We start from the raw sequence: 24,907 nt of genomic DNA, 5'->3' as shown, positions 1-24,907 counted from the left end.
ATCCAATGGCATTCACTAGTTGGGAGAGATTGCAAGTTTGAGTGCACGGTCATGTTATTGTCATTGACGGTTACTAGCTTCGAAGAGAAAGAAAAGTATGATGCAAATGGAAAGAAAATCTAAAAAATTTCATAAGTGTCATGCATGATTAGTGCAAATGCAGAAAATGACTTTTTTTCGTTTTCGGAATTTTCTAAAATACGGAATTTGTTTTCTAAAATTGAAAATGAAAATATCTAACCAAATATATTTGTTCACTTATTTTTTATTTTTATTGAAAATAAAACAAAAAATAATAAAAGCAAACCAGTCCTAAGTTTCCTATGCTGAAAAAATAAATATTATGATAAAAATATCATATTACTGTTATTATATCATTTAATGTGATAAATAATTAAAGTTTATAAGTTTATATTAAAAATTAACATGAAAATCTTTTGTTCTTAAGAAATATATATAAATATTCTCAAAAAAAAATCTCAATCACACATATTTTTATTATTCTTAAAAATTATGATTCACATAAATTATATCAAACACACCCAAAGAGATTAATTGCTAACTCTCATATGTGATTCCTTGCATTAAGAAAATGTCAAGTAATGGATAATTTTTCATTTATTTGTCTAGTTTATAAATTCGTTAGACTAAAATTTACGGTTATGCTTGGATAAAAGTTGAAAACATGATTCTAATGCACATTTTTAAAATCCAGGTCACAAAATAAGAAAAGAAGAAAATGTCGTTTCGGAAATATAAGTATTTTTGAGTTTTCCTGTTATAATTTATTCTCTGGTTTTTTTTTTTGAGAGTGGATTATTTTCCGAGGATTTGTAAGTTTGATTTGTATTTCGATTTCAAATCTCTATTTATTTCCTTCAAATTCAAAATGATAGTCACTATTAGAAAAACATGGATTTTACATTGGTTATCGGGGGTATTCTACATCAGTTGACGGTCGTCGTTGTAGACAATGTCGCAAAAAGGGATAGCTTATTCTACGACGGTTACAATGACCATCTTAGAATGTGTATATTTCTTGAACTACAACGATTTTTTACTAAAACCCTCAGTAAATTTAATTACATATAACATTCTAAGGCGATTTTCAATAACATGTATGTGGTAAAGTGCTCTGATCCTTACAACAATTACAAAGATGTCACCATATCATTTTCTAAGTCGGTTCCTATACAATCATCGTAGAGTAGGTGTCATAAAAAACTATTTTTTTAGTAGTGAGTACATGAACTTATAGTCAAATCCTCTTCATAGTTCTGGTAAGCTAGCAACATTTAGTTTTTAGTCAACAATGTGTGTACAGTACGGTAATGATGAACTCTGTATATACTCAACAACATAGCTTAAACAAGAGCTCGGTATATAATTAGCCTAGTATTTTCCATGCAGACGTATGTCCCATGTTCGTGCACGTCTAGGCACGATCTCCACCATGAAAAACAAGACCATTTAGCAAAGGATGGTTAATGGGAAGAACTAACTTCTCTCTCCCTCAATATATATACCAAGAACCAAAGAAGGAAGTTACATATTGACTCATCCAAAACACATAAACATTCCAAACCTAATTGACTTCATCGTTGAGTCATTTATACAGGTATCTTATTGCACACCAAAGAAGAATTTTAAAGATTATATCAACCTTAGACAACGAATAAGATCGTATTGGTTAATAAGTGAACTTGATAACAACAATATGTATTATGTATAAGTTAAAATATTTTCTTTTTTACTTTATATGTATTATGTATTATTAGTCAGTATTATAGTTTTTAACAAATTAAATAGAGCATGTATCTATTATACATGATTTTTTCTTGGAATATATTTTCTTCTCATTTGTGTATTTTTTCTATCCACTTTCCTCAATCTTTTAAAAAAAATTCCTACTCATTTGATTACATGACTTTTATTCTTGTTTTAATTATACATCTGAATTATCTTTTTCTTATTTGTTTCCGTTTATTTATACAGTTTTCACTTATATGAAGTTTAAGTTGTGAGATTGTATAGTTATGTGTGTGTTTGTGTAGATACAGAGAGAGAGAGAGGATATTTGTTTAATGTTATTTGTAATTTTTCATATTTTTCAATGTTTATTACTATTGATGCATTAATTTCTATACATAAAAGTTATGTAAGTTTAGTATTATTTTTCAGTGTTATTTTTATTGATAAATTAATTTCCATATATAAAATTTGTGTTCTTTTTTTTTAAAGGACAACTTATGTAAATTTTAATATATAAAATTATTTTTTAAGTTAAATATTCACTAAATTTATATAAAATTTTTCTTGATAGTATATTATTTGTAATATTTATTTTAAAAAATATTTAATAATTTTCACATTCTATGCAATATAAAAAATTAAACTAATTTACTTTACATTGTGTCCGTTTTAATATATATGAAGTAGAAGAAAATGAAAATAAATAAAATAGGATAGAAATAATAAATTTTACTGCTTGTTTGAGAAAAAATAAATAAGAAAGTGGTAATTATTTTTGTGAAATTCACAAAAGAAACTTTCCCCTTAAATCGATACGAAACGAGGGAAATTATCTCTTTTTTCACTTGTAGTTTTTTTAATTTCCTAAAAAATTAAATGATTTTTATAACATACAAATTTAAAAATAATATTAAAATATTTTTAACTACATATACATATTTTTAATATAATTTATTTTTTATTCATCAAATTATATGGGAAAGAGTTTCTCCATTTTTTAATTTATCTAAATAAAATAATTTTATTTATTTATTTTATATGTGTTTTATTCCTAATCAAAATTCGTTTGGAAGCTTTTTTATGAGATGGTTAAACATGTTCCCCTCAAGATGTGGGATACAATACGAGCGAGTGCATGTTTGATGAGCGTTATAAAATAAGTTTTGAATACAATTAATTTTAAAGTGATCGATGTAATTTATATTTAAATAATTTTATTATAAAAATAGTTTATAAATAAAACTTGATATATTTTTTATTTAATATAAAACTATCTAAATTTATCTTAATTTAAATTAAAGACTAAATTACACGTACCTTCTTCAAGTTTAAGAAAATTATTATATATTTCCACCTTTTGAAAAAAATACACGTCTCTTTTAAGGTTTTAAAAAATTACATATTTATCTATTAAGGTTTATGTAAATTACATATGTTTTTTTTTTAAAACTTACACAAATTTTATAAATATTGTTTAAGCATTTGACAATAATAAGTTATATCTATTGACAATCTTAATTAAAAAAAGTTAAAAACCATGTAAAAAAAATTAAAAACCTTACATTTTTACCCAACATACATGTAGGTTTCGATATATCCAAACCTAATTTCGAATAAAAAATAACAAAAATTAATTTTGCAAGTATAAAAATAGATAATTTTTTAAGTGACGGATTTCAAATATTTTTATATTTATGAAGACGAAAAAATATATTTTAGTAATTTTTTATCAAATTGTCAACACATATAACTTGTTATTGTCAAAAAATATTTAAATAGCATTTAGGGGATTTGTGTAAATTTTTAAAATAGAAAAGAAACATGTATAATTTTCTTAATCTTATATTTGGATGAAAGATTTCCAAATTCTAAAGAATTTGAAATATCATATATTTGAATTGCTCTTATTTATAATTATTTTATTTTATAAATGACTTATTTTATTCTTAGTTTTTATGGGATAATTCAATACTTCTACATGCAACATTTTATTTTTAAATTCATATTTTTCCAAGAGTACGAGGATAAATACAAATTTATTTTCTTAAATTAAGATAAAATGAAGATTTATTTTTTATGATATTCATCAATCAAAATGAAATTCATATATTTTTTTAAAAAAATAAGTTATCATAATAGTTTTTCAAAAATAAAAAAAAAACACTTGATAACCTTTCTTTTTTGATTCCTCCTTCCTTACAACATGCATCAGTTCATTAATCAAAACCACCACCATAACTATCTTCATGCCGCCACCTTCAATCACCATTGTCATTGTCACGTCCCGCCACCAACATCATCGACATTCTCTCTCTCTCCTTCGCATGTGACATCATTGTTAGAGTCATTCTCTCTCCACCATGTGTGACACTAATGTCACCATCTTTCTCTCTCTTCTATGCTCGACATCATGTCATTGTCATTCCTCTATGAAGTTACCAGATAGGGTGAGAATTGAGAGAGAACATCTTTAAAAAAAAAAAAAATCAAATTTTTTATTTTTTGGCAGTATTTTAAATTCTACTTATTTAGTGTAATTAAATTGCCCGATAAAAATACCATCATTTAAATTTCATTTTAAATATTTTAGACAAACAAGTCATTTCACTCAAAAGAATTTACATTTTCTTTACAAAATAAATTATCCAATTTTAATATCTCATCCAAACACATGATAAATTTCATAAAAACATGAGTAAGTCTAATAAAGAGAGAAAAAAAATTTTAAAATAATTTTAGACATGTTTAATTTATTTTAAAATTAATTATAAACATGAATTAATTTTAAATTTTTGTCCAACATAAAATTAAATATATAAAAAATCATCTAAATATAATTTTAGACTTGAAATAAATTATTATCTAATATTAAACTAATCACACTCCAGACCCAGTAAAGTTAGTCTAACGTGAAAACACGCGCCAAGTGAACAAGTGCATTACAGAGTTAAGAAGAAAAATGCATGAAAAGCACTTGCATGTGCATTGGTTCCCATTACCACTGCGACAATTCCAGGTGGCGCCACCCCAGCTTGTCACTACTTCTACCTATCCACCTACGTGTCAAATTTCTAGTGAGACACGGTTTGTAAAATATTTATATTTTATTTTATTTTATTTATCATTTTCAGTACTTCACATAACATTATTGCATATTGAAAAAAAAACACGTATCTGTTAATATTTTTAATTTGGATTTTTTGTCTTTTTATTAGGACCTGTGAATCCAAGGACTTATCAATGGAGAAAGCTGATTGAGTGGTTGTTTGTGTGGACTGACAAGTGAAATTTTTTTAGATGTCAATTTTTAACTTCTAATATACAGTTGTATTTGATCATATTTTCAATATATGAAATGAAAAACATTATTAATTAAATCTTTAAACTTATTTAAATTTTTAAACAATTGTTTTAAATTCCGTAAAGGTCAACCAATTATTTATTTATTTTTATATATTATTGATCAATAAAATTACTGATGCATCAAACTTTAATATGATTAAAAAATAGGATAAAAAACCACTTTTATTTCTGATGTAATTCATCGATAAATATGTCCCTGACAAATAAAAATATAAAATTTAATCTCCAAAAGTGTAAAAAGTACGATATACACATCCGAACATTAACTTCCATATGTCATCGTTAATAAAATAGTCTACATGGTACAGAAAGACGAATTTATCACTGAAATGATAATCAACGTGATCTTTTTTAATTGCGAGCATATGGACATATTTGTTATATATATATATATATATATATATATATATATATATATATATATATATATATATATATATATATTATTTTTTGTCTTTTCACTCCGCTGACAAATGTGTCATTGAAAGATAAAAATATAAAATTTAGTTCCTGAAAGTGTAAAAAATGCGAAGTACATAAATATTACCAATGAAAGTGAAATTTTATTGCTTTGGGGAATTCTTCTTAATTTTCTTCAACTACAAAAAAAATGTAAATCATTTAGTTGTTAATTCTTGAATAAATGTTATTAACACAAGAAATTATTATTTTTTATTATAAAACGATAAGAAAACCATTGTTTTTGTTTAATCAAACACTATTTATTTAATTATTTTTTTATAATTTTTTCATAATAAAATATAGATGTCTAATAGTATATGCAATAACATCAAATTACAAAAGTTTGTTGATTTTTAAATTATTATTTTTTAAATCATATACAATTATTTTTTATTGGCTAATCATTTAAAAAATCATAACCTTAAAAAAATCATTTCAAAGGAGGTGAATGTTTTTTACAAATTAAAATGTAATTACAATTGTAATTTTTCCTAAAAATTATTCATGGATCTAATTTAACTACAATGTTTTACAATAAACAATTTTTTTTACTTGAACCTTTACCTTTCATCAAGCATGAGAGTGTAAAAAAATTATTTATAGTTTATAAAATGAGTATTCTTTTTTATTTTAGACTCAATTTAATTTACGAGTTTGTTAAAAAAACTGTCGCAATCATTATAATTTTTTTAAAAATTATATTAATTAGTCACAATCTACTCTTAATGTTTTGATACATTTGTTGCACCTTTACACTTTCGGAAACTAAATTTTGTATTTTCATCTTTCAGAGACGCATTTATTAGTGAAGTGGAAAAATGATAAGTAAAAAAAAATATTATATGACAAATATGTACATATGCTAACAATTAGAGATGATCACATCGACTATCATTTAAGTGACAAATTTGTCTCTCTGTGCCACGTAGACTATTTATTAATGGTGACAGACGAAAGTTAATGACCGAATATATTTATCGCACTTTTTATACTTTCAGAGATTAAATTTTATATTTTCATCTTTCAAACATATATTTATAAGTAAATTTCACATTCGGAGATAAAAGTGACTATTTATCCTAAAAAATATCATAAGCGTGTTTTCAACTTCCAATTAACGGTGTTAAACTAATATAATACTGCATGTTTAAGTGTTGCCTTCAATCCCCATGATGTCCCACACTAGACAGTTTTTAGTCATAAGAAATTACTCCTTTTATGCCAAAATTATTGATAATGAAGTTTTTTATTACAAAATTATTGATGTTTTTCAAATTATAAATACTATTTTTATTTTTGAAATTATGGAAAAATATTTTGAGACCTCGTGCTTTGTGTTCAAATGGGTAGTAGCGCCAACTTGTTATGAAAAATCATCCCGTTGAGACATTCCTCATGTAGAACTAGCTAACCGTATAATTTTTCAAAAGTCAAGAATCTCTCCATCTCATGATGGGAAAGCTCAAGCTGCAGAGTATCTATTGTGTTCATCATGTCCTAAACCATTGAAGAATTATGTTTTAGGCTGTTCATCTCAGTCAAAGGATGGTAACCTCTCATAAGGGAAATGAACATGAAAAACGTTGTCATAAAGCAGCTATATATATATATATATATATACAATCGTTGTCACTGAAGCAACTATATATATGTAACATTCACGCATCCCCTCTCCCTTTTAATATGAGGCAAAAAAGCATGTACTACTATAACCCATTGCAGCTCCCAGGTTCAAAGAATCGAACTTAGCTTAACCAGTGGTAGAAGCCCAGTAATTAATTTTCTTGTCCATTTGAGTTACTACAAATAGTTAGAGGAAGCTTCCAAAGTTGAATCCCAAAAGGGAGTGTTAATATAGCTTGCACGCATTCTCTTGTTCCTGTATGAACAATCAAATAAATCCATTCAAAAGATAAATGAATTTAACATAGGTGGGTTGGATTTTACGAGGCCCCAACCTTAACCTTGTAGTACACTAGGATGAGTTGACTTATTTTCATTTTTTTTAGTGGACAAGAGTCTTGCACGTCCTCCATAATTGATCCGACTTGTAACCATTTATGTTGATATACTATAGGATAAAGGCATAAAAGCACACAAAATCACTTTTTGGAAATTATGATTAGATCGAATTAAAATCTAGCGGGGACGCCATGACCCATGAATAAGTTAATGGGTAGTGGTGAACATTCCCATTATTCAAGCACGGCAATTTTGTTCTTTTGCGTGCACGCGTGTGTGTATATATTCATTTACCTATGCTTAGCTTGTTAATTTTATAGTGATTTCAGCTTTCAAGCCACTAAAGCTTTGAAATAAATGAGAATGGAATTCCTTTGAATAAAATTGCATGAGGCCACCGTTGGTTCAAGGAAGAGGTTACCAAAAGATGCTGTTGGCCTCCTCTTTTTTGCAGGGTCTTTATTAATTTTTCGGTCTTACTTTCCGGTACTAATTATGACATTAAAAGGATTTTTTTATTAAAAATTATATGAAAACTCATTTAAAATTTGTAGGAAAATATTTTTCTATGTATCCTAATACAAAAATCTTTTTCTCTATTTCTTTATGTCACTGGTTAACATTTATCTTATTTTTTAGTTTAAGATCTCTCCCGGCCCCTTTCTCACTATATTGATAATATATCAAGTTAAATGAGTGCTTGTATTCTATAAGAGAGTGAAAGAGTAAATTAAAAATATACAATCATACATGAATGATTAATATTAAAAATTTAATAATTACAGCACCACTTAAAATAAAATTACACAACTTTTATTTTTTAGTTCTAATATTTCATGATTTGATTTAATGGTGAAGATTTTTATTCTCACTCGGTTATAATAAAATTCCATGTCTCTAGATAATATTAAAATATTTATATTAAAAATTGTTAATAATTATTCTATTTTAGTAAAAATAGTTTAAAATTTATTAGTTGTTAATTAATAGATAGTAACCTACAAATTACATTTTAAATTTATGATAAATAATATATATTGTGATATAAACAATTTCTTGAAGGATAGTGTTTATAGGAGTTTTTATTAATGTCTTATCTCTTTCAATACGTTATTTTTATTTTTATTTTTAAATTGAATTTCAATATTTTTAGAAGAAGCTATCAATATTAAAAATAACCTTTTTATTATTATTTATCATAAACTTAAAATATAACCTATATGCTTGAAAGATAATAGTGATAAATTTGTTGTCTACCATATTCAGTTTAAAAATCATACTAATGATAATTTTTAATAAATTGATACAGAGATAAATTTATTAACTTTATAGTAATCACTTTTAAAAATCATATTAATGACGTTGGTTTTAAAACTTTTGGACAGAGGAGAGAGGTATTTTAAATTTTAAGTGAATTTAAAATACCATACATAAAAATAATTTGTTTGAATATAAAATTCATTTATCTATATGACGAGAATTTATGTATTGTTTTTTCAAATTAAAAAAAAAATTCAAAGTTATTTTAAAAAATAATATTTAATAATAGAAACAAGAGATCAAATTACATCGATGTAATTTTAATAATTATTACATCATTTTTATAACTTGATATAAAATATGATTTTTATTGATCCAACTATTGAATTATATTTATATATTATTAATATCGTTTGTGTTAAATCTTGTCAAAATTGAACAACAAAAAAATAATCAAATGATTCATATTTAAGTATATTTTAAAATATTTATATTATGTTGATTTTAATTTATATAAATGAGATAACAAATGATTTTAGATTAATATAAAATTTTGTATATGAAATTTATGTGAAAAAAACTTCTAATTTAACGATGAGTTTTAATAAAATATTATTCAATTAAAAGTTAAAGAATCACAAAACAGTTGCTAATGTTATAATGATGTAATTTGATTCCTTCTCATTAATAAATTTGACTATTGTAAAGTTAGGTTAATTAGATCAAACTTAATTATGATTATGTTCTTTATTTTGAGGGTTATTTGTGATTATGACTATGTTCTTTGTTTGCAGCAAAATTGATATAGTTTTAGAAAATTGTTAGAGTAGGGTTATTTAGCTGTGACTCATATAAGACTTTAATTTGAGGGTCTTTTAAGTTTCTATAATTTTGCTTAGCTTATAAAGTGATTACTTATGATTTGAGTATTAATATGTGTGTTTCATTTCTCTTGTTTTATAGAACAGTATATATAGAACTGGAATAAGGTGAGATCTTGTCCTAGTGCAGAAGTCTTGATCCAAGTGTAGTAGTATAAACATACTGATATGACTTGGTTATCTTGTACTTGTTAAAAAAAAAAAAAAGAAGTGGTCTTGCATGATGATGAATGGTAGGAATGATTTCATGTTATTGATCTTTGTTAGTCATGACTAGGCTATGACATGTTAGAACCTGCGGCACCTATAAGGCTATAAGATGTTTCATGCCAACTATAGTTGATTAGCAAGTAATTTACTAGACCAACAACATAACACTTGTGTCGCCACATTATGCCACACAATCCTCACAGCCATGATAATCAATAAAACCTTGGAAGTTGCAAGTTGACAGTTGAGCGCTCTAAAGTAAGGTGCTAATTACTAACAACTTTAACATTCATCTTCCCAGTCACAAACAATGTTGCAAGTATTGCTGCATATATATTTCTTCTATATAGATTATGAAAAAGATTATAATTAAGCATGCATGTCTTGCTCTCTACGGAGACCTACATTTTCTTGTGTTGTATTTTGCTTTTTAACGTTGTTTTGGTCATGGGAGTTAGCGTACGATCGATTGTATTAACGTTGTTTGAGTTTTTATATATTTTTTATATTCTATACGGAAAAAGTAATTTTGGAGCAGAGTCTTGATAGGAAAAGTTGTGCAATGACTTTGCCATATGATACAACCTTAATTACTCTTGATAAGTTAACTAATATATAATTAATTCGAATTGAGTAGTTAATTAAATAGTTTATGTTAAGTTTGAAATGCTACATATTAATTTCAATTCATGAGTATTTTGTGTGTGTATATATATATATATATATATATATATATATATATTAACGTTTATTAAAGAATTAAATATAAAATATTATATAAATTTAAATAAAAACATTTAAAATAAAAGATAAATTTGATTTGAACAAGGTAAGATTATTATTGATCGTACCATAAAATTCTGCTCTCGATAATATTTGATTTTTTATTTGATAAATTTTATAAAAATCTTATAATTAAACAAGATTTTAATTTGAATTTAAAATATTTTAAATTTTACATTTTATGTTAATCTAACAGATAATAATGATTATTCTTGATATATAAAACATCTCTCACACACACACATATATCTTCAATCCAATTGATCCAAATCTACCAAACCATCCTTTTCCCTCTCTATTTTTTTTATAATAATATTGGTGACTTTTTAATATTTCATTTATCTTTTAAATAACTTCTAAAATATATTTTGTTTAAAAATTAAAAAAATTATATCCAATTACTTAGTTAAATCAATCTAATTTTTTTGGACTTATTAATTTTGAAATATCTAAAAATATTATTATATTCAATCATTCGAAATATTTTAATTGGTTTAAATCTATTTTTTTGTCAACTTTGAGATTTTCAAATAAAAATAGGTGAATGTTGATGAATATAGTGCGTTTATAAGTCTATAAGGGTAGGAAGGAAAAACAACTTTGGTGGACTCGATTTTGAAAGATTTTTTACTAGCGAGTCTGCTAATTGAAATACAAGAGTTAATTTTGGTTTAATTATCTTATACAAATTATTTCAAAATTTAGTTTAACTTTTTCAAAGTCGTCTTATACTTCTTAAAAACTTATTTAAAATCTCACTTTTTAGTAATAATATTAATAAATAAAATTATGAAATTACTTATAAATAAGTTAATTGATATAATTATCTAAATTTAAACTTTAATAAATTAATAAACATATAATTTGAGCAGATCATAATAAAATTTATATAATAATATATTATGTACGTACATTATTTAGAGAAATGTTAATATATATACTCCCCAACACACTATTTATAACACAGACATTGCTCCAGCAGACATTGCTCGACCACGTGAACCATCGGTTCGGCCCAAGAGAGGGAGAGGGGAGGCATGGACTGTAGAAGAACACAGGTACACTTTTAACGTTGTTGTAATTTTTGGATGATATCGGATCAATTTGTAATTATATTTTTACTTTCTTTATAAAAATACATATTAAATATAATAAATGAATTAATTTTTAAAATAAATTCTGAAATCAAATCCAATCTAATACATAATTTTGTTTTCTTTAATTTTTTTTTTCTGTTTTAATTTGATTAGATTGGACTGATTTATGAATATCCTATGAAAAAGCCCACATTGTCTATTTGATCATTGTTTTCATTGGTTATATATCAACTTCTTTTAATGGGGTGTTTTCACTGGTATTCATTATTTTGTTCAGATTCTGAAATTCATCAAGTTCAAAAATACAACAAATGTTACATCTGAATCCACCAAACATTGGAACATAGGGCTTGCCACAAACTCGGCTATTTTTTCACCCAGCAAAATTGTGATTAAGTGTGATGTTGATTCACTACTTTTATCTATTCTGTTTTTGGAATTTCACCATAGTATGATTCTTTAGGCAGAGATTGTGATCTGTTCTAAGGTGTAGGAGTATTAGTGTAAATTATATTTATATTCATTTATCATCTTAGATTTGAGATGTGAATAAATATAAATTATCTTTATATATATTTTTATAGTTGTTTGTTATAATTTGAGTTTCTTGTAATTCAAATAAGTCATATAATTGTCATGTATTTTATGAAAATGTGTATGCATTTTCTTAGAAAAATAAATAATATGTTTATTTTATTTCTTAAACTGCAGTTTGATCCCGTTTTAAAATTATTCTTGGACTCGTGGGATTCAGTGGTAAGTACAACAATTCTCTTTGGTCAATATTGCTTAGAGGCTGATGATATATTAAAGATATTTATTCAGATACAGTCCTTTACGTATGTTCAAAGTTATCAATTTTAGTCAACAATAATTATTTTTTATTTATTATCATATTTATTATTTTATTAAATTATTAATTTGACATGTCTTTGATTAAAATTAGAGACCGATCATCATGATAGAGATTATCATAATGAAAAAATAAATCTTTTATAATTTTGATTTTAATTATTCTTTAAAGGGATGTTAAAAACACGGGCTCGCAAGAGTTATGAATTTTCTTTAATGTCATGATGCATAAGTTGAGCTTTTGTATCAAGTGACTAGTTCATTCCTCTATTTTGAGAGTTAGTATTTTGAAGTGGAATAAGCATTAAAAGATGTGAGATATGACATAAGTTGTGTGTGGCCCTATTTGAGTAGCATAAACATATTCATCTCGTTTACACTGTATGGGTTCCTAGGAAGGAAACAATGTGAAATGATGATTATACATGTCATAAGATTGGTGCATCACCAATTGAGAGAAGAATAATAGAAAGGCACCAATACAAGAAAGGCACACTCGAGAGAAAGGAAGGTGAGAAATAAAAAAATGAGAATGTCATGTGACGGAAACAATGTGAAATGATTATACATACCATAAGATTGGTGCATTACCAATTGAGAGAAGAATAATAGAAAATCAGTTAAGGTGATTTGGACACACTTACATAGGAGTCATGAGAGAGATACAGTGAGTATATTGTATTGCAAGGTTGTTTGTAGTCTTGAGAGAAAAGGGGAGGGAGACAAAAAGGACTTTAATGAAGTCACCAAGGGAGATTTATTCAAAGTTTTATCTTACACATGCGCTTGAACTTTTCTTTTGATCTCTCTCACTTTTTTTTAAAGTTTAAAGCAATGGATTCTTAGATGGCAATACAAGTGTTTGCTGATATGTGTTTTACAGGAGTGAATTTTGTAATGGATTGCAAATCAGTGCAAGAAGCATGGTCTAAGACATACCAAGGAATAAAAAGCTATTTTCATGACATTAAGTGGTCTTACTCACACAAAGCATACCTACAATAGAATTGTGGATTGTTGAGCTAAATTAAAATTTCATGACATTATTGTAGCCCACTGTAACAAACTCACCGAAATAGCGAGAAATTTGTAGTGTCACTTTTCATGACATGGATTGGATACAGGAGTTTTCTAATCAATTACTTTCTTTTATTGACTTTGATGTGCAGGTCTTGACCAATGTTTAGTCATAATATTTCATTCTTAAAAGGAAAAGTAAACTTCTTTTTTTGTGATAATAAATTTTAAAGGCTTAAATATATTTTAATTTCCTAAAAATTAAAATTAATTTTTGAACTTTATATTTAGTTTCTAATAAAAAAATTATTGACTTTTGGTCCAAAACTGTATATATAGATAAATTGTGTGTAAGCTTAATAGATTTAATAATAATATGATAGGTTCTTATTTACTGGTATAAAAAAAAAAAAGAAGCATGGGAGTAAAGCAGGGGAAAAAAGCAAAAGAGAAAGAATACATTTTTCAAACTTTTCAAACTCAACACAATGACACATGAAAGAATAAATAAGAAAACATTTCAACAAAAAATAATTATTTTAAATAAAATTGTTTTTACACGTGATCATTATAAGTAGACATGAATATTTCTATTTCTTTTCATCTCCTTAATATTCATTCTTTTTTTTGTCGCAGGTGTAATGCAGCAGAGGAAGTGAAACTTGGATTCATATGCTCAGGGACTGCCCAGCCCGTGAGCTGATATTATTTGGCAACAACTTCACTCTCATCCTCATAAGTCATAATGCTGTATCTGATGTTGGACCATATGGAAGGCTCGAAACAACAAATGCTTCCATGGACGACAGTGCACACCATTAACCAGATCACGACTCAACTGCAGATTGTTCGTAACATTGTTTAGGTGAACACGGATTAAAAAAATATTCCTTCTCTTTAAAAAAAAAATGGAAAGCATTCTTTCTCTTTTCTTTTTTATTCTGGCATCTTTCTCTTTATTAGAGTGACACCTTTATTTTCTTTTGTTTTCTTTTTTATTCTCTCAACATTTATAATTAGATGATAATATAAAGTTATTTTATATTATAAATAGATAACATTTTTTTATAATATTATTTAATTCTTTTATTTATGTGTATTATACACACTATTATTTTTGCAATTTGGATGTTTTAATCCTCTATCATTCTCAATTTATCTTCTTTTATTTTCATCTTTAAATTAATTTTTACTATTTTTTCAAAAATAAATTATAAATAGTTAAAAATCTTATCGCACAATTTAAATTGTTCATTGGAAATTCAAAATATAAATTATACATTTGTTTGAATTTTCATTACAATATAATTTATATATTAAAAATTATTTATTATTTGAATTTTAATTATATAAAAATAAACATTTATTATGTATAATCCATAAACTAAAATATTGATTTTTATATATAAATATTATCACATAACTAAAATTTGTTGGATTCCTCGTTGATGTTATGTTTGTGTATTTATTTGAATTATCATGGTTATGAATAAACAATGATTAATATGACATCCTTTGATAATATACGCCATTCTGTCATGGCTCGGGGAATACAAACTTGTCCCAAGGTGGATCTTTTCTAACTTAAAATCTAAATACTTCATCGTTCTTAATTTTATTTTTTGCATATATAGTTTCTTATTACGAGTTTGTAATAATGCCAAGGAGACGGATTTGTCACAGTTGCAAAAGTGTACTGCAACTGACCTTTGAATCTCTCTTTCTCTGTATGGAAACTAACCACGATCAAAGAGAGGAGACGGAATTTTGTACACTCGTGCGGAATTCAACTAGCATATAAGTAGAGGAATTTTTTTAGACTTGCACGGGCGTGCGGATTTTTGCATGCTCATGTTATTATTGTTCAAAATCTTCTGCTCATCAGTGAAACGAAGGTTTCAATTGACATGCCAGTTGTTCCACATGGAGTTTTAGTCATTGCTGACAAGCATGCATGCGGTTTCTCATTATCTACGTAGTTGTTGGTTTTCTTTTTCATGTTCCAGGCAATCCATCTCTCAAACCTACTTGCAGATGAAATGTGAACCTTTGATTGAGAATGCAGCTATGACATTAGTTTCTCTTTCTTGTGAACCATTGTTGTTAGTCATATATATACATCTGTGCAATCTCTCATAAAGTTATGTCTCTCGGTCACCACTTATATCCTGACTCGATAAGTTTTCAAAATCTATCCTCTTTTTGATAATTTTGAAAAAAATTATTATCCCCATTTAATAAAAAAAAGCTCAAATATTGAATGTAACTCGAATTAATATATTTCTAAAAATAAATTAAAAAAGCTAATAGCAACAACACATGAGATAAACAGAAAATTAATATAATAATGTAATTGTAAGAAAATTGCATGTCTATATCATATAATTATTGTTTATACACAATTTTACTTAACTTTGAAAATACCATAATAAATTGAATAAGTTCCAAAAGCTTAAAGTAGAGCCCACCCATCATTATTACAGCTCAGTTCCCCTCCACCACTTCACACATAGATTAGATATATACACTTGCTCTTGTCCTTGCTTTTATTACTTTCTATTTCTTCAACATTTGTCTCTTCCTTCTCTACCACGTTTATATTCCTAGGTTCATCTTCATATTCATGTCCTTCCATCCACCGGGTCATGTCATGATTATGCATTCTCACATGGGCCGCCACAACTATAACCACCAGCACCACTCAAAAAAAAAAAAGAGTAGATAATAATAATAATAATAATTATTCACAAAAAAAGAAGAAAAGAAAACCCATGTGAAAATGAATGGAGTGGCACGGTAAGGATCAATCAAGCGAAATCTTTTCCTTTTCTACCCCTAAGCGAACCCCGTAATACCCAACGTACCACTGCACGAACTTTCTGAGACCAGTGGCGAGATCAGTGGTGGGCTTGTACCCGAAGTCCCTCCACGCCAGGCTCACGTTAGCATGCGTGAATGGAACGTCGCCGTTTCGCGGCATTTTGATCACGTGCTTCTTCGCCTTCACCCTGAGCAACGTCTCCAACACGGAAACGAGTTTCCCCACCGGCACCGGCGAGGTGTTGCCGAGATTGTAAACCCTGAGCTGCGCGGCGCCGTGCTTCTTCCCGCCGCCGCCGGTGCTCTTCTCCGCCGTGTCTAGAGCGCCGAGGCAGCCCTTGACGACGTCGTCGATGTAAGTGAAGTCGCGCGCCACTTCTCTTTCGTCCTGCGTCTGGTACACGTCAATGGGCTTTCCCTGGAGGATGGACTTAGTGAAGAAAAAGTAAGCCATGTCGGGCCTTCCCCAGGGCCCGTAAACAGTGAAGAAGCGCAATCCGGTGAGGGAGAGTCCATAGATATGATTGTAGGTATGCGCGATGGCCTCGCCGGCTTTTTTAGTTGCGGCGTAGAGGCTCGCGGGCTGGTCCGTACGGTGGAGTTCGGAGAATGGGCTTTCATTATTGAGCCCATAGACGGAACTGGAAGAGGCCCAAACGATGGCGGGCTGGGGGTTGGAGGTTTTGGAAGCTTCTAGAAGGGTGACGAAGCCGGCGATGTTGGATGCCACGTAGGACTGGGGGTTCTGCATGGCGTAGCGGACGCCCGCTTGTGCTGCGAGGTGGAGGACGTGGGAGAAGGAAACGACGTCGAAGAGCTTGGCGAGCAACGGCGCGTCGTTTAGGTCGGCTTCGATGATGAGGATTCGGTGTTTCGCCAGGAGGTGTTGGCGGGCGCGTTTTAGGGAGGGGTCGTAGTAGGGGTTAAAGTTGTCGAGGCCGAGGACGCCGTCGCCGCGCTTCTTGAGGGCGAGGGAGCAGTGGGAGCCGACGAAGCCCGCGGCGCCGGTGACAAGCACCGACATGCCGTTGGGGCGGCGAGGGAGGGCGGAGTGGCGGACCTGATTCTCCCAGGCGGAGGAGAGGGGGAGGTGGTGGTGGTGGGTGGAAAGAGTGTAAAGGAGGAGGAGGGCGAGGAGGAGGAAGAGGATTTTGAAGGATATGTTGAGTCTGCGGAGGTAGCTGTTGTTACGCACCAGCTTTATGGTTTTGCTGGTGTCCGGTGAAGATGCCATGTTTTAATTTTAATGTTGCTGCTTTGGTAGGAACAAGAGCAACATCATAAGGAAAAGAAAGGCCTCTGTGACAACATTCATATAAATTAAGGGATACCAGAGATAATTGCCATTGCTTGGACACCACTTTCTTTTTCTCAATCCTTCTCACTACCACACACATGCATGGACATTTAATTAAGTGCTCTATATATAATATGCTTCTAAACTACTTTATATATATATATATTAAGAATTATAAATTATTTTCAGTATTTCTTTTTATGTTGAGCTTTATTTTTTATACTATTAAACTTCTTTTATGTTAAGATTACAAAATCTCCAATTTTAAATTTACTTGCTTTTGACATTTATTTATATTAATATGCTTACTTTTTTGTCTAAAATATGAGTAATTCTTAAACTGTGAATACTCTACAAATGATTCTTTCAAAATATTTGTAACTTTTTTTATAGTTTTATTTTTATTTAAAATTGTTCGATCATTTGAAGCATATGAGATTACATAGGTGGTTAAGCCTTTCTTTTGATCGATGTTTACAAGGCAAATGTGGCTGCTACAATATCTACTAAGGTGTATGAAAAACCTTGGTGTTGGAATAGTGATCAAAGAATGGAATAATACTCAATGGTTAATTAATTAGTGAAGCAATCCAAATCTTATTTTTACAAAATTAAGTTTTTAAGCAAAAAGTTTGATGTTTAAATGTATATTTGAGAGTAATAAATATGTCATAAAATTAATTATTTTTCTCCAAAAGTAAGTTGCACACCTAAAAGTACTTTTTGAATTGTTAATACATCAATCATGTCCTGAATTTTCTTCCTTTTTAAGCTCGGTACCTTTCCTGTTGATTTTCTCTTTCAAAATCTGCATCGATGGTAACGATAGATAGTCACTATTCCATATTATATTCAAACAATTTCCACCCAAAAAATCAAATAGTTTTTTCATTTTAGAGCAGCATTATATTACGTACTATTATATAATTAAAGTCAAAGTCTATTCTCATTAATTTCATAAAATAAATGTAAAATTATCTAAATAATATATCGTGCTTGACCATTTCAGTGCTGCGACCCCCACTAACACACCATGTGATTAGATTATAAAGATACATAGCATTGTTGTTATTCTTTTCATCAATGCCGGTACCTCAAAGTATGAGGTACATAACATAATTTGATAATTATGTAATTTGCATCAGATGCGAGGGCAAACTATTCTCATTTCTCAATTTGCTGGAGAGACAATCGGGTCGCTGTCCTCCAATTTTTCCTGCTTTAACCCAAGAAATTAAAAGCCAAAGAGAGAGAATCACCAATAAATAAATAAATTAACTAATATATATATATATATATATATATATATATATATATATTTATTTATTTATTTGTCCCTATTCCCTACCGACATAGCAGAACTCACAAATAGCGTTAAATTTTTAATTACAATAGTTGGTTTCTACTTAGGTGTCAGACAAATAGATTGTTTTCAGAAGACAGAGAAAGTTACGTGATATACTTTGGTGCAACTTGTGCATAGATTCTTTACAACATGTTTTTGTTACTTATAGGCATGAATTTCTTAAACTTAACAATACATGTGCATCTAGTGAATACATAGAGATTTATGGTGGTGATAAACAAGTTCTCTTAATTATAAATTAATAAACAATACTTAGTATAGATTAAATAACAATCTTAATATTAGTAAAGATTGAAAGATAGTTACTTAAAAACGCAACACGCATCATATAATTAAGAATGAGTTGAATTAAATTGCTATCTTGTTAAACTCGATTTATATATAAATGATATTAAAAAAATCCATAGATCACTATATATAAACCCGACAAGAATAAAATAAAATTACACCACCTCATAATTTTGTGACCTAAAAATATCCCTATGGCTAAAAACTATATCATACAGAAATTGGGATGGATATTTGTCACTTTCTTTTTTTTGGAAATTATTTTATTCCATCTCAAGTTTTGGCAGGAGTTTCCAGTGCGTAATAAATATTGTGACAGAAATCATGATACATAAATAAGTGTGTTTTAGTTTAGATATCATAATAAATTATTTAAATGATTTACTTTAATTTAATTTTTGAAAAATTAAATGAAATAAATTAGTAGAATTTATTTTTATCTAGTAATAAATAAAAAACAAACAAATGTTATCAAATAAAATATAGCTAAATTAAAATTTATTTTTTTGACATAATTTTCATGGAAACAATTATTAAAATTAAATAATTCTCCTAAGAGAATTAAATAATTATTAATGTTAATTAGTTATAGGCAAAAGAAGATACGTATACAACACAGAAAGAGAGTCGTTGATAAGAAAGGGAGGATAATGATAATTAAGAGGCTTGTGAGACACATATTGTCATTGTAATTAATATCATTAATTTTAATTAAATTAGTTTTAGTAACCTGTCGGGTGAGAAAACCTGAGGATTAATTATTCATAGATCATAACTAATTACATCTATCATGCATAAAGGAAGTACAACCGGGAAGGGGATGATGCAAAGGTGGGGCTTTAATAATGGACCCAACCATGTGGTGTGGTATATATATATATAGTGTATCACTGCTCTTTTCCAGTAGTGGAAGATCCCGGGAAGGGAAATGCATGCACAAGAAGTTCCCTATCCCATAGCCCATAGGCATAGGGTGCCTTTACAAAAGAAGATTGTGGTTGTTGATATGTCCCTCCTTTGTAATAATTATTATAATTTATATATATACAGTAAATTATAACAGTAGTAACAAAGTGTTCAAGTAGATGATATGAATTAAGAAAATAAAAACAAATATAACAGAGAGATCTCAACACAGTTTTATTATTTGAGAAAAACGTTTATAAATGAATATGGAAATAAGAAAAAAAAAACAGAAACAATTTTTTTTAATATTTTATGGACTTATATTAGTTTATTTGGTTTTATGAATAAAGTAAAAAAAATACCAATTTTATTAGAAGAGTTAATTAAGTTGAGACGTTATATTTATATATATGGTCTATTTATTGATAAAATAATATTACTACGTAAGCTTCTCCATTGAACTAATTCTTGACTATATGCATTGGTGATCGCTCATATATAGATGACTAAACTTTTAGCAAAACTGAAATAATCTATTTTTTTTTAACTTTATATGTGTGTTGTTCTATTTTCTTTTATCTTAATTTTTCTATCGAACGCTACCTATATTCAGCCCTTGTATTGAGATAAACAAAAAATATATTTCCAAACAAATAGACTTCTAAACTATAAAGATAACTTGTCATAATCTTATTCTGGAGAAATTATTATTTAGGTCATAATCATGATTAATCTTTACATGATACATAATCAAATATTACTAATTATTTTCTCTTAAATTCAAAAAATTAAATACATGTTATATAAAAATATTGATTGAGACCATAAATAAATAATGATTTAGAACTATCTAATCATTTGTCTCACATCACATATGCACTGTACACAACAGGTGAAAAGTGAACTAGATAATCAACATGTGTCATTCTAGATCTCGAACGGCTTAGCTTAAGTTTGTACATATGTCAGAATATCAAGCATTTTCTTGCTATACAGTGGGTTGAATTTATAGAATTTAGAATATGTGATTTTGAAGCATGCTAGAGCTTACTAGCTAATAATTCATAAAAAAAATATTTTTCTTTTTCCTTCTGGCATAGTAAAAGGTCCATATACAAGAAACTTAGATTTGAATCCTCTATAATTGAACTCTTTAAAGATATACAAATTAAACCAATCAATTTTCAAACTTCACGTAACTGCTTTAATTGGTAGAGGAGATTAATTTGTTCCTTGGACACATGTGTTGTTTAAAGACAACAGGTGATTCTAATCCTTCTTTTTATTTGTCACATGTGAGTTGTGCAGAGAAATTATATTTATACAATAAATTAACTTATGCAACTTTTAATTATAAATAAGAGAGAAATAAGAAAAGAAGAGACAATATAAAAATGAGATAAGTGATAGAGAGAAAAGAAAACGTTGTATAATTTTTTACCTTTGGCGGCTGATAAAAAAAATTATATAGTTTTCTTGCATGAATACAATTAATTTTTGGCTGGACTTTCAAACAATTACACTATAGATTATCAAGATCTTACAAACAACATATGTCGCTTTAGGAAAAACAGTGTAAACTAAGATGTTTTGAAAATGAATAATTTCACGAAGAATTTTTTTAAAACTCTCATGAAATTCACAAAAAAAGAGGTTATTTTTAAAATAAATTAAGCTAAATATGTAAAAAAAAATGAAAAGATTGACAAGAAGAGAAAAAAAAATCGACCAATTAAGTAAAGTTTACCACGAGCTCATAGTCATTAGAAACAGTTAGTTGACCACCTCAAGCTTTAATTTGGGAAGAAAACAGGGATTCGGCTAATGCATGAAGATATTGATTTTAGTATCAAACATTTAGTTCTTCGAGATAAGTCCTGAGAGCTTGAATAAATTAAAGCCCAAAAATCAACCAAAGTGCGATGCATTTTGTTCTTTAGTTAATCATCCAATGTGTCAATATGATCCACAATTAGTGGGTAAAGTTTATACACAAGTCAAACCAAAATAAGGAATGTTATGCAAATTGAGGACCAGAGGAATAAAAAGTTGAAGTTAGAGAAAACAATTCCTTTTCGTCCTCTTTCTCCTTTCACAACATACCCGAAATGGAAATGAAAACATTAGACATTTCTCAAAATCATATTGAAATGAAAGACAAATGTGGCATTTCCATCGTGAAGAATATCATTTCCTTCACAGACACCTCATGTATAGGTTGCAGCGTGCAATGAGATATGGATGAAAACAGCAAGTGCGTGTGTGAGTTGGACTTGAACTAAGGTTGTTATTTACCGTCATGCACAAGTAAAACTGAAAATCTCACGTAATGTTATATTAATCAATAAATACGTTACAACTGTGGGGTAGGCTAGGTTACTTTCTAAGTTTGCATATAACCATTATTGACATTTGCTTTTTCAAAAGCTAGGGCTAGAAAGGAATAAAGATATGGTCGTTGCTCGGTAGAGCCATGAGAATTGACTTTACTACCCATTTGAGACTAAGACAGAAGAAGACATGGTTCTCCTCACAACTACGTCGTCCTCTTCATAGACATATCTATATAATTAATATACTTCAAACGACACGCATGCCTTTCTTTCAGAGCAACAAAGTCATACTTTTGGCCTTTCACCATCCAGTGGCCAATGGGGTTTAGTACTACCGAGAATCCGCAACTATGTATGTTCTGTTTGGCCCTTCATGCAGTTTAATTAATTCTTTTTTCTGGAGCAAAATTTATGTAGGGACGGCTTTATTGGAAATAATAATATACTAAATGCAATTCTCCATATTGTTTCCTTCCTTGCTTTTATATATATATATATATAAACAAGGAATGAAACAATATGGAGAATTGCATTGACACTCAATTCATGAAATTATATCAAGTTGATGCCTGTTATTTATATGAGAAGAAAAGTGCAAAAATAGAAAATGCAGAAAAACAACAAAAAAATAGATGATTCTAGATGGAGAGTTTGTTATTGATCCTGCTGAGCTGACATTCTCAATGATTTACTTTTTTGTCCTTTCTGCTTATGCACCCGTGTGAACTTTGCAACTTTGTATTTGCATCCTCATTCATTTGATATTTTGACATTCCCCCACAAGCTAGAGCATGGTAAATGTCAATCATGCTTAGCTTGGAAATAAATGGAACAAAGGAAGGAGGAGGTAATGCCTTGGTGAAAAAGTCAGCTAGTTGCTCCTTGGATGACATTGGCAGCAAGCAAAGAACACCCTCTTGGATCTTATTGTGAACAAAATGACAGTCTATTTCTAGATGCTTAGTCCTTTCATGAAACATCGGGTTGGCAGCTATGTGCAAAGCACTTTGATTATCACAATATAGGGCAGGTGCTCTTGTACAAGTAATGTGTAAATCATGTAGCAAATATAGTAACCAGTGTAATTCACAAGCAGTGGTGGAGAGTGCCCTGTATTCTGCTTCGGAGGAAGATCTTGAGACTATTTGCTGCTTCTTAGCTCTCCAAGAGATCAAAGATGCACCCAAGAAGAAGCAATATCCTGAAATGGCCTCCTTGAATCTAAGCAACCAGCCCAATCTACATCAGAAAATCCTAGCAGTTGAATTTCTGATTTTCTTGGGAAGAACAGACCTCGGCTAGGACTGGCTTTGAGGAATCTAACAACCCTACAGGCAGCATTGTAGTGGGTCATAGTAGGTTTGCTTAAGAATTGACTCAGTTGTTGGGTGGCAAATGTAATGTCAGACCTAGTGTTATTCAAGTATAAAAGTTTCCCAGTCAATCTTCTATAGGATGCTACATCTTCATATGGTTTCCCTTCATCTTGATGCAGCCTAATTGAATGATCAAGTGGTGTTTTGGTAGGCTTAGACCTAAGCAGACCAGATTCATGCAACAAATCCAAGTAATACTTTCTTTGGCAGATTAAGATTCCTGACTTGGAGTGTGCAACTTCCAACCCAAGAAAATACTTCAATGTTCCCAAATCCTTGATTTTAAAACTGGAATCCAGAATTCTCTTCATTCTAGTGAATTCTTCAATGGAGTTTCCTGCTAGAATCACATCATCCACATAGATAACAAGAGCTATGAAACTTTTACCATTCTGAAATGCAAATAATGAGTGATCTGCATTGGATTGTTGATAGCCTTGACTTATTAGCAATGAAGTGAGATTTTCATACCACTTTCTGCTTGCTTGCTTGAGACCATACAAAGACTTAAGCAATTTGCATACTTGATTGGATTTGGAGCACTGGACACCTTGAGGAATAACCATGTAAACATCCTCATGTAAATCACCATGCAAGAAGCTATGGCTAGCAGAGTCCTTATTGTTGTAAGCTTAGCCACTAGTGAAAAAGTGTCAAAAAAATCTAGGCCTTCAACTTGATTGTAACCTTTAGCCACCAATCTAGCCTTATATCTTTTTATAGATCCATCTGCTCTATATTTCACTTTATATACCCACTTGTTACCAATTGGCTTTACATTTTCTGACAGATCAACTAGTATCCATGTACCATTCCTCTCAAGAGCATCCACTTCAAACTTCATGGCATTATTCCAACATTCATGCTTACTAGCTTCCAAGT

General features: G+C 28.9%; 2 protein-coding genes across 2 annotated transcripts in view; both read right to left on the bottom strand.

Moving 5' to 3' along the window:
• CHS2 (chalcone synthase 2) overlaps positions 1-13,417 on the bottom strand; it is a 97,568-nt gene extending 84,151 nt beyond the window's left edge. Inside the window, exon 1 of the mRNA XM_041015245.1 lies at positions 13,401-13,417. Coding sequence (XP_040871179.1) covers positions 13,401-13,404 — 4 coding nt within the window. The 5' untranslated portion in view covers positions 13,405-13,417. The remainder of the gene's footprint in view (positions 1-13,400) is intronic.
• Positions 13,418-15,992: 2,575 nt separating this feature from the next.
• LOC100818071 (UDP-glucuronate 4-epimerase 6) lies at positions 15,993-17,873 on the bottom strand. Its single transcript, XM_003524882.4, has one exon. It carries the CDS (start codon positions 17,691-17,693, stop codon positions 16,443-16,445), a length of 1,251 nt encoding a protein of 416 aa, XP_003524930.1. The 5' UTR covers positions 17,694-17,873; the 3' UTR covers positions 15,993-16,442.
• Positions 17,874-24,907: the final 7,034 nt, after the last annotated feature.

This window comes from Glycine max, chromosome 5 (genome assembly GCF_000004515.6).
Source record: "Glycine max cultivar Williams 82 chromosome 5, Glycine_max_v4.0, whole genome shotgun sequence".
NCBI classification, from domain to species: Eukaryota; Viridiplantae; Streptophyta; class Magnoliopsida; order Fabales; family Fabaceae; genus Glycine; species Glycine max.
This window is presented reverse-complemented; position numbering and strand designations above follow the sequence as displayed.

Bases quoted from the DNA above. Each gene is read 5' to 3' on its own strand.
- LOC100818071 (XM_003524882.4), bottom strand. From the start codon at position 17,693: ATGGCATCTTCACCGGACACCAGCAAAACCATAAAGCTGGTGCGTAAC.